Source organism: Lutjanus erythropterus, chromosome 19, assembly GCF_056507025.1.
Source record: "Lutjanus erythropterus isolate fLutEry1 chromosome 19, fLutEry1.hap2, whole genome shotgun sequence".
In the NCBI taxonomy this organism is placed as follows: Eukaryota; Metazoa; Chordata; class Actinopteri; order Lutjaniformes; family Lutjanidae; genus Lutjanus; species Lutjanus erythropterus.
In genome coordinates, this window is record NC_139335.1 from 12,023,833 (window position 1) to 12,035,517 (window position 11,685).

Here is an 11,685-nt window from a genome sequence, read left to right on the forward strand (position 1 = left end):
CCCTGGTCCGGCTGTCTCTCTCTCCAGAGGCTCGGCAGCTATTTTATCTGCACGTGCTGGACCTGCATTTTCCATCCTCCTCCTCCCCCCCCCCCCGCTGGATGTGTTCCTTACATCAGTTCATCTCCTCTGTTGAGCCTTTGGACCAGAGGGGATCTCAGCCATCACTTTCACTTTGTAGTATTGATCTGGTGCTAGCTGAATAGATGAACTGTGCAAGAAGTAATTTGTCATGTACATTATCTAATTTACCTTTTCAGATTCCTAATGACAATTCTAACTGACCTGCCCCTGGTCCAGCTCTGTGCTCCAGTAGCAGTTGAGCAAATCTGCTACGTGGTGAAACCTCGGTCAACCTTCTCATTTCCTGTGCTTAGAAATGCTAAGTGGTAGGCTTGTATATGTTGAAAAGAAAACCAAATTTTGAAGCTGGTTAAATCTAAATTAGCTAGCTGAGGACAAGTCTCCAAAAACCAATCCATTTTTACATGTGAGAGAACGTTAGCTACCTGGCATGCTTGTCTCTAGATATATATATATATATATATGTATATATATATATATATATATATATATATAAATTTTGTAAATGACCTCAGAATTAAAAAAAATAAAACAATAATCTATCCATGTGGCTGTTCCAATGCATCAGGGCCCCACTAGATGGCGCTCTGAGGCCCCCCCCCCAGTGGGCCACGGCCTATCGGTTGAGAATAGCTGCTGTATATGATGCTTTTACAGTTCCCCCAGCCACATCTATTAACCATCTACAAAATTTTGATTTTCTTTTCAACATAGATGAGCCTAGTTCATAGCAAGCAGCCAACAGGCAACAGGAATAGAGAAGGCTGGCTGAGGTTACAAAAGGAGAAGGGTCAATCCGTCCAAAACGAAAGGGATTTGGGTTTGTTATTTACTGGATATGATGATTATCAGCCACTGTCAGTCACACAGGCTTAGCATAAACACTGGAACAGACATTAAAGGTGTTTTAAAGAGCGTGATAATTATTAGGTCCCTGAAGGGTTTCTGATTCTTGGTGGATTCTGTTTGGAAGAATAAGATACTCTGATCCCACACTGAACCTCACCCTGACAGATATTTCAGATAAAAAAAAATAAACACGCGTTTGAAAAATAATTCTCAGGAGGTGAGTATAAAACCACAAGATGTATCAGCAGTGACTCAACCAAGGTTTGTAAATGTTTAAAGAGGTAAATCTGTCTGCACAGATATTTTATACAGTAAAACATGTTTTCAAGGTTTGTTTGCTGGTTAAGAGACTCTGAGACTTCAGAGTTGTTTGTGAGGCTATATCATTTCGTCTGTATCTCACACAAACAGGACGGAAGAGGAGATTATGTTCTATTTCCTCTGCATGTTTCTATCTTTTAAGTCAAACAGCCAGATAAGTCTTCCAGCAGTAAGCTAAGAGTTGTGTAACAGAGTGTCAGACATGAACGTGCAAAGGACAAAAGAAAATAGCAGTGACTTTATTTTTGCACTTTTTGCACAAAGCTCTTAATGCCACCAATAATTTGTAATAAGTCTTGTTGTTGTTATTTTTGCTAAATCTGGGCTCTGACACAAAGAACTTCAAAGAAAAAGATGCGTGTTCTTCAGCTGTTCAAAAATAATTTATTCTCTTTTGAATAAAATAATTCAAGGCCAGTGATGTCATCATGAGGTACATCAGAATATTTATTTCATTTAAAGCTTACAGGAGAGACATTCTTTGAACATTCAAGTTTTGAAACATTTATTATCTGAACTTAGTAAATAAAAACACTCTTTTCATATATTTAGATCTAAAACATTTAACACGTTACAGCACACTGAATGTAGCAGGTATACAGTCACCTACTGTTACATATACTGAATTTCCCATCAATATATACACAAACATACATCTGAAATATATTATATTCTCATGATCGCCTTCCTTTTTGTTGGTCATGTTTAGATTACAGCAATTTAAGTGTTTGCTCCAGAAATGTTGTTCAGTTTGTTGAAGCTGAATTAAGTACCTGGACACAACAAGCAATGGATTGAACCTATTTAATAAAACAGGTCAGCATTTTTTCTAAGACAAAATAAAAACATTTGTAGGCTTATTTTCCCAAAAGAAATTACGTCATTTATCATATGATAAATACTCCAATACAATGAAAAGTGCTGATATGAAAGTAAAGCACATTCTGGGCTTTAATCATGTGTCAACAGCTTTGCTTAAGTATCAAAACATTAAGATTTTAAAGACGGAGAAGTCTGTTGTGATAATACTCACTGTCAAATGTCGCTTCTTGTTTTACCAACAGTTCCATTTCAATAGCTTAAAATACAAACTCCAACTCAATTACAGAAACAAAAAAAGAAAACAAAATAAAAGGATACTATTTACAGCATATTGCAGTAAAACAAATGGTTGCCGTGGCTACAAATGGCAGGGCAGTAGTTGGCTGTATGTCTGAGATGGCAGGAAATAACTCAGACTTTGCTCCCATGTCACTGTTGAGCTCCTCAGATGTGAGACTCTCCTGTGTCCTGACTGCTCTTGGATGCCTGAGGAGTTCAGAGGACAGTCACGACACACACCTCTAGTGTTCTTCCATTATTAGGACAGACTCTGCTCTGTCACTAAGACACAACACGCTTCACTTCACACCTCCTATAATGCCTCGCCATCCTCAAACCCTGGACAAAAAGTTTTTGCTTTGGGAAGGTTTTCAGAAATAAACTACTGATGACCCAACCCCGTTAAGTCTCTGAAGGAACCTCATTATAGATCAAATGATAAATTATGCTGTCCACATGCATCAGTGTTTGATTTAATTTTACTGTGGACAATTAAAGCATCTTATTTAACAAGGAGTTAATCAAATTATTTTCTATGCTCCTTCAATTAACAGGTGTTTTAGGAAAGTGAATCTGGTAGCCAAATAAACTAGAAATATATATTATTCTGTATCACTTTTAATCAGCACATTGTTGTGTTTCATTCTGACCAAATTAGTGAATGTGGACTGTAAACTTATTGGATAATGCAGTTTAACTTCACTGACATTCCACCTGAAATTTGACTGGATTCAGAGGCAATATGGTGACATATACAATCCCAGAGTTGTAAATATCTACTTACATGAGCTTTGCTGGAGTGCGAGAATTCTGAGTAGCTCCTCTTCCTGGGTGCCCAGCATTTGGACAGGATGTTTCCGTACTCATCCCTCACCTAAAATCACAGCACAGGCTGAGTTTGGACACCGGAGAAAGCAGCAAAGTTTGCTCTTTATTTTTGACGGGGGTCATGACCAACCTGTTTAGAAAACAGGCAGTGCATCACGAAGAGCATCGCCCCCTGAAGGCTGCCAAAGATGGTGAACAGGTAAGACATGGCTACTGTGCCTTCCTCAAACTGGAAACAACCAAAGATCCACATGATGCCCAACACACAGAGCTGAGCCACTGCAGTGATGGTAAATGCCCTGCAGGAGGCGACAAAGACACATGTAGGTCAAATCTGAGACACTTGGAACAGGAAAGAGCTGACTTTTAAAGGGAGTGATATTTCTATTGTTTTACCTTTAGTAGGAGAAACAGTAATATATGCTCACATATTTACATGTACATGCACACATCACTCATACATGCAACATACTTTTTGTTTTATTTGTATTATTTTACTTTTATTTAACCAGATAAGTCAATTGATAACCAGTTCTCATCTGAATCAGAAGAGACTGATCCAGTTTGGCCTGATCAGAATGAATTTTCAATCTGATTGAGAGGGGTGGTATAAACCCTTGATAGTCTGATCAGAAGGGAAATAATTATCATTTTAATGCTTAAACTGATCATTTCTCTCTGGTTGGAATAAATATGTTCTTGCTGGACATGCCTGCCCCACTCGGGGGTAAGTGATGTGTCAAAGTTTCCAGGAGGGACATCGGGGTAGCAGAGCACAACTGGTAAGGAGCAGGTACAACTTTTGTATTAGCAACCGTCAAAGTTTTAAAGACACTATTTTGTTCGCAGGATACAATGAGGGTCCATCTTGAAAATTACTGGCAAACCAGAACCACTTCTTCTTCACTTTGCGCACATCAAAAAAGTGCTATTCTGATTAATGCTTTGGGGCACGTAAACGCACGTTTCATGCGACAGTGAAGCCTGACTGAAGACATATCATCTATGTAAACATATCTAATGATGACCTGGTCAAGAGGCAGCTGTGTGCCTGATTGTTGCTGACTCACTTGATTTTCTGCAGATTGTTCAGGTCAGGGTTTAAACTTGAGAACTTCTGTGCCAACTTCCACACAGTGATGAGAAAGAAGAAGATGTTTACCTGAAAAGCAGCAGAGATGAAGTTTAAAAAAAAAGCACTGAAAACAGTTTTTTTTTGTCTTAGTAATTATTAGCTTACTCACAATGATGATGACACAGACAGGGCCAAAGAAACTCCAGATGAAATCCAAGTTTAACCAACAACTGCAATGCATATTGAAAGTTTTTATTGAGCAGAAGAGTATGTCAACATAACCTGGAATTGGGGTATAAATAAAAAATAAAGCAAGATCAGCATCAGTAGAGGGAACTTACTATCTCTGAGTGCCGTATCCCTTTGCATTAACTAAGGCAGAGATACCAACAATTACAGCTGGGACTCCATAGCCTCCTGCCATCATGTAAAGGGTTTTGAAGTTGGTGTGAAAGACCAGAACTACCATCCTGAAGAGTTGTATGCCCTCAAGACACATCCAAGAAAACGCTGCCAGGTAGAAGAAATGCAGCAGCCCTGCTACCACTGCACAGCCAACCTAAAGCAGCAGGGAGAGAGATGAGGATCAGGCTGACAGCAGTGAAAAAAGGACAAAGGATGCTGAGAAATGGAGAGAAAGAAATGGGGAGAAACTACTTGCTGAATTGTTGTTTATAAAACCTCAGCACCCACATAAATCATTCAGTAGCTGTGCTGTAACTCAGTGTCTTTTCCTCTGCTGTATTCAAATGTGTCAGAAATATTTCTGTGCTCATCTGGACACTGCAGGAGGCATTTTGACTGTGCAAGCTGTTATAGAAGTATTTACCTTGTTCTCTGTGTGAGAGATGCCTGCGAGGAAGATAAGGTTGGCGACGAAGAGGCTGATGCAGAGGTGCAGGTGGATAGTGGTTCTTGGGCCTTGGATGGAGCGGATCAACGAGAACGTCAGGATGCAGATGAACAGGCAAATTAGTGAAAAGGACAGACCCAACCAGGTGATCAGCTGCAACTGAAACTGCTGGGACTCCTCCAGGAACTCCTGTTGGCAGACAGAGAGAAGGGTTACATTAAAATACACTGAAATGGATTCAAGTTTCAACTATAAAGCTTGCATTTTATTTTGCAGTACACTAATAAGACATAACATGCTGTACCTTGTATTAAATTAGAGAAAAATTATAATAATATGTTCTAAATTAGATGCAAAGTATGGCTTGTTAGATCATATTAATACACTGTAAAATAAAGTGCAACAAAGTGCATTTGCTATGTATCTGCATGTAGAGTTTTAACCTTCATATCAAAACGCGACATGAGCACAGCGAAGCTGCTCAGATGGTTGCAGGAACACACGGTGTATTCAGAGTTGGACTTCAGCACAGTGCAGCCATGAGCAGACCACGTCCCTCCGTCCTCAGAGGAATTCCAGAACACACAGTGGTGAGATTCGTTTGACTGTGAAATGAAACAGAGATAATGATCTTCATAAAGGTCATACTTTCCTGCAGAGATAGATTACTATTTTCAAAAGTAAACTCTTTGCTACCTGTTTCAGGTGCTTGAAGGTTAATTTGACTGGCTCTTCGAGGTGGCTTGTGTTTCTGTTACTGACGATGACAGTCACGACTTTAGAGTTGAGCTCAAAGCTTTGATTCATTTGTGGTTTCATCCCGCTGAAGAATTTTGCAGAGTCTTCCAGGTTTTCATAGCTCAGCAAGGACACTGTGGTGAAGCCTTTAACAATCATAGCAGGATAACACCGGATTAAGTGGACATTTATTAAATTAGTGGGACATGTGCTGTATCTTATAACGAGAGTGGTTGCAATTGTGTTAAATACAGGAATGATTATTACCAGGGTAACTGGAGGGATCTCCTGCAGCTGTCTCCAACTGGATGTCCAGCTGGGCATGCTTCGATAATAAAGTCACGGCTCCCTTGGGTAAAGATCCCTTATGTAGCCGCAGCTCCAGCTCTGAAAGGAGACACAAACATCAGCTTTTTATGAACATGCATTGCTTGTCTATGGATTCTGTAGATGACTTCAGCAAACAAAAAACTTGAACAACTGTGACTTAACTGTACTCATCTTTGTGAGTAATCATTAAAACATTAAATATCTTTCTATCTTTCTATTTAACTGAATACAGGCTGAAAAGTTTTTGCAAAACAGTTGAATTATGTTTTTATTTACATAACTTTTTAAAATTGTGGTTTGTACATTGAACCTGTGTAAGTGGTGGACTGAGTTGTGTTGGCGGCCTTGGTGAAAGGTGCTATGAGCTTCAGAGTGTACTCCACCAAGTCCAGAAAGGTGGAGACTTTCCTGTTGTCCAAGAAGACTCCACCGGACAAGAGGTAGTCAATTGCAGTCAACAGTCTCTACAGCCACGGGAGAGGAGGGGGAGAGGGAGAAACAGGAGACAGAGTCAGACTGAGGCAGACTTTCAGGCTGCATACCGCCTCAGCTCAACATAAACACTGAACAGAGTTCTGCAGAGACATCTGAACACCATGTGACAGAGTTTGAAGGGGGTGGAACTTCCCTTTTCTCCTTTTTCTGTGCTGGTTGTAAGGAACTGAAAGTTTTTTTTCAACATAATCAAATTGCATTTAAATTAATGTATATGCATGAATACCTCAAGGAAATCCTCGCCGTCCAGCTCTGTTGGATTCTCACTTCCTGTGAGAGCAAGACATCTATCCTTCAACTGCATCACAAGATCATGTGCAACAGAAAAGTTCTAAGAGAGAGATTTGAAGACATTGAAACAGATGCATGAGTCAACAGATATTTTAGATTATATGTTGAAATGTGATAAAACTTTGTGGTGTACCTCTTTCATATCTTGGTTCAGACTCTTGAAAACATCACAGTTTAATGCTGAGGAAACAGGAAGTTTTGTTTCATTAAAACTGATGACCATATCACTCATATTATCTGGATATGTAAAGTCATGACAAAGTTCTGTTTATGTATTTACTGAGCAAACACTGATTCAGTAGTGGATGTTGTAAAAAGGAAAAGATTGTTGCTGTGTTCTTACCACTGCAGCGAGACCTGTCGTTGCCATAGTTGGTGAACCCTGCATGGCATGCACAGTGATGGCCGCCGGCTCCGGGGTGGCAGGTTCCATTTCCACAGATTGTCTTATCAATCGTACATATGTCTAAAATGGAAATTAGGGGAGGAAAATGGTTGCAGTGTGTTTCCATCAGTGCTAATGGAATAAATAAATATGCTGGTCTGCTAGAACATTCATATCCAAAATGGTGCTTGACTGTGCAAAATACCCCAGAATCCATAGAATTTGAATCATATCTGGAGCATATTGGGAGATTTTTTTATATATGCTTTATACCAGATCAACAGCATTCGCCTCATATAGTACACTGTGTCCAAATACATCTAATATTTGCAGATGCATTAATAAAACATCCGAATATACCCTCATGCCATACATTGAAATATGTGGACTCATAATTGGCTGGAATATGACCAAAATCTGTGATATATCATCACTCTTTGTCATTGAAGCATCTGTGTAGCATTCAAAATATGGCATCAGTCATATCAGGAAAATATCTTAACTCCATATTCTGATGGAGTCAAAGTGTTCCCAATCAGCCAGTTAAATTAGAAGTCAGAACAAATAACAATAATTTAAACTTTTGCGGTGTCATGTCATAGGCCTCACCTTTACATTGCTCCTTCTTTCCAGTGAAGTTGGATTTGCCTGATTTCAGTCCAAAGCCAGGATTACAGACACAGTGATAACTGCCTGGTGTGTTGACGCATTCTGCATTTTGACCACAAAGCTTGTCCTCCTCACATTCATCGATATCTATATGAGTGGGTAGAAGAAGCATGTAAACATCATTCAGCCATCAAGGTTTTACCACCTTAAACACAAGACAACCACCTAGCAAACTAGCACTACCTACAACTTATTTTCTTACAGAGATGTGACTGATAAGCATCTTACCTTTACATGTGACATTGTCACCGTGGTGAAATTTGACCTCTCCACTAGTGGAAAGGAATCCATCTTCACAAGTGCAGGAATAATTTGAAATTGTGTTCGTGCATTTTGCATTAGGTCCACAGAGGCCTGGGTTCTCCTGACACTCATTGATTTCTTGAAGCAAAAGATAAAAACAATACTTTTATATTTAGATGATGACTGCAGGAGTAAAACTTCAATAAAACAGCAATCAGAGTCTTTGCCATCATCGATTCAATACACGAGATGACTGACCTTGACATGTTGCAGATGTGGCAGCAGTAAAATTCACAGTCTGCGATGATGATCTGAAACCATCAAGACATTGGCAGTAGTAGCTGCCATTTGTGTTGAAACAGCGAGCATCTTTCCCACAGAGGCCAGTACTAACAGCGCACTCATCGTTATCTTAATTAAGAACACATGAATGTAGAAAAGACAGATATCACATAAATAAGTGCTTCAATAAACAATTTAAAATTTAAGATGGATCTAAAACTAAATATGACCCTTAAGTCTGGAACCCAAATCCTTTTAAATCTTAATCTTACAGTAGACTCTTTGCATGCAAAATAACAAAGCTAGGTGATAATACATTTTTAATCCAGTTTATCTATATATGTTGTATTTGATTTCACATAAATCATTTAGCAAACCATATTATACTTCTTCAGCTTCTAAATTCCAAATGCAAAGATAAGCAATCTATGACACACATGCCACAATACACCTGTTTTTCATGGTGAGTTATGTGATAAGTTTGCTTTTCATACCAATGCATTGTCTCTTTTTTGTATTAAATCCTGGAGGGCAGTCGGTTTTTGACAGGACCACAATGACGGAGAGGTGCAGAGCTGAAAAGCAAGCAAGCGACTGTCAGTCTGCAGTTTTCCTCTGAACATTACTGTAATGTAAGCTGCTTCTTTTAATCATTACAAGATATTTAGTGTAGCTACAGCAACATTAAATGATCACTTTGACCGCACACATAAAACCAGAAATGTTCTGACAAAAGGTAAATGCCCTCATTCTCGACTCCCATTTCCTTAGATTGTTCCAACAGCATCTGCACCATAATTCTGAATGAACACATGGGCGTCTGGAGAACTCTGCTTCCTATGTGTGAGGAAATGTCAGCTGGCATGGCACAAGCACAAAATAGCATTACATCCTCAGGCTGTGCGAGTGCAGCGTCAGTCCTCTGTGGTCGCCTAAACGACACCAGATGGGTGTAATGTACATTAGATTGAAACGGAGAAAGTGTCTAGTTGCATTATTTTTTCCATTGTAAGTTTATACAATGAATTAATTCTGTTCCTTGATAGAAGCAGATAATTAATAGTTAATATAAGGGCCAGATCATCCAAATCACAATTGGAATCTAGTCATGCAGATAGTTTTCATATCATCTGTTGACATTTGCTGCTCTTGAATTGGGCGCGACGCTAATGAATTAGAGGTGAATGAACTTTTTTACCTGAAAAAAACTCTCTGTCAACAGTTTCACTGTTGGTGTCCCTTTGGAGGAAAACGCTTCCCAGTGAAAACTGTCAGCTAGATATAGTAAATATCAATATTAAGTAGTTTCAGCATGTTCTTTTTGGCAGAACTGTATTACTAACTTCAGGAAGGAACAGGTTATAACTAACTTACACTCACAGGATAACTTCAGAGAAAGTGTAAGCTTGCAATCATAACAATGATTAAGTGTTTCAGTGTTGTTACTCATGGCAACACACACACGCTTCCTCCTCTGAGGACACGTGTGTACGGCTGTGGTCACTATCAGGCGACAAGTAATGTGGGTGCTGTGAGATGAGCTCATGGTGTATAAATATCACTTTAAAAGCAGAAGAACAGAGGTCCTCTGTACAGTGGTGCCCAGATAGTGGGTTGTTTGAAGAAAAGCCGCTGTGTTCAACATCACTCTCCTTCATTTCCTTCTCATTTATTTGGGCTCGGTCCCACACTTCAGACTTCAGGCTCTGAATGTTAGAGAGTGGCTCACATTTAGAAATGTGACACTTTGAGTCTCTCACGATCATAATTTTGCTGGCGAGACTTAAGATAAGATTCCTGTCAGACTTTGTCTCAGTGGAAAGTTGTTAATCAAAGTAATAAAACATGGAATGTAGAAATAAATGCTATTATATAAAATTTTTTTCATTTTATCTGTTATTGTTTTATAGGTTTATAGCTTTCCAATCCCGTACCTTTCCTTTTTCTACACTGATTGTTTTATCTCCAGTTTTTATTTTTTGTTTTTAATTGTTGTTTGTTTGCTTCCTGTTGTTTTCTTTTGGTTAGATAGTAATTTCTTTTTGTTTTAATTATGTATTGTATTTCAAAGTTCCTGGCACAACATTTTGTTCAACATTATTAGACAGTTATTCACTTTAAAATGTATACTAAATGTGTGTTATACAACATCTGCTGGTTTGGGTATATAAGTATCTATTCTTAAAAGTTGGCAAGCTACTGCAGCCAGTTAGTTTCCCTCCTGGAAGCACAGATCAGTTTCAAACTTTCTCAACAGATGATTTTCCATCCTGGCTACTGTGCAAATGGATGACAGATGTGACTCACCCAGTATCAGGAGGTTCCACCTGCCCGCCATGGTGAAAAGGGAAACACTGTCCAGATCTGTGTAAGGAGAGTTTAAAAAAAAAAAGCCAAAACAACAACCTTCAGACCGTCTAAATTTAGATGATGCACTTCTCTTCTCTGTTCTTCTTTCAAAGTTTTCACAGTTGTCTCTGTAACTTTAAAGTTAAAAGTAAAGGGAAAAATCTGTATCCACCAGTCAAGTTTAAGTGTATGGAAAAAGTAACTACAGTATGTGCTGATCCCAGCAAATAAAATCTACAAGTCGCCCATCTTATATAATGACCTCTCGTATCTCTGCCTCTCCCTGTCCCTGTCTCTTTCTCCACTTTAAGTCTTCATCTGCTCTCGCTGCTGAGGTGACATGCTGACTCGATGTTCAGGGGAGGGGTTTCTCTCTCCCTCCCCCTCTGAGTCATGCCTCTGACTCTGAGGTTTGTAGGGGAGTCAGTACATTTTTTCAGGAACTTCTGCTCTTTTTTTGGGGGGAGAGGAAACTGCTCTGCCAGCTCACTCCACTCTGTTTCCATGACAACGATGTGTTGCTAAACAGTGTTTTTGTACAGGTGATATCCGCTCCCCTCTCTCTGCGTCTTTGCTCGTCTCTCTTTATCTGTCCCCTCTGTTGGACCTTGTTGGTTGCTGGGGGTCAGACAGGGGGTCAAGAGGAGTTTGGACTATGAGACTGGTCATTGTTTTACAAAGTCCAGCTGCTGGTTATACCCTTCTGAGCTGGCAAACTATGGCGATGACATATATATAGTTTTTGCCTCTGAGTGCGTCTGTCTGAGACAATGTAACAATGGTCACAATGCT

The 11,685-nt window shown here is 39.3% G+C and overlaps 1 protein-coding gene across 1 annotated transcript; it reads right to left on the minus strand.

Annotated features, from left to right (window-relative positions):
• Positions 1-1,683: 1,683 nt before the first annotated feature.
• On the minus strand, positions 1,684-11,231 carry adgre5a (adhesion G protein-coupled receptor E5a). The gene is made up of 19 exons (XM_084744548.1): positions 10,852-11,231; positions 9,039-9,119; positions 8,521-8,673; positions 8,248-8,400; positions 7,960-8,106; positions 7,309-7,431; positions 7,099-7,145; positions 6,901-7,005; positions 6,490-6,643; positions 6,117-6,236; positions 5,808-5,995; positions 5,555-5,716; positions 5,088-5,300; positions 4,600-4,817; positions 4,428-4,488; positions 4,254-4,345; positions 3,314-3,482; positions 3,140-3,229; positions 1,684-2,562 (listed from the first exon to the last, which is right to left on the minus strand). The coding sequence occupies exons 1-19, from the start codon at positions 10,880-10,882 to the stop codon at positions 2,521-2,523; spliced, it is 2,349 nt and encodes a 782-aa protein (XP_084600674.1). The 5' UTR covers positions 10,883-11,231; the 3' UTR covers positions 1,684-2,520.
• Between the last annotated feature and the right edge of the window lie 454 nt (positions 11,232-11,685).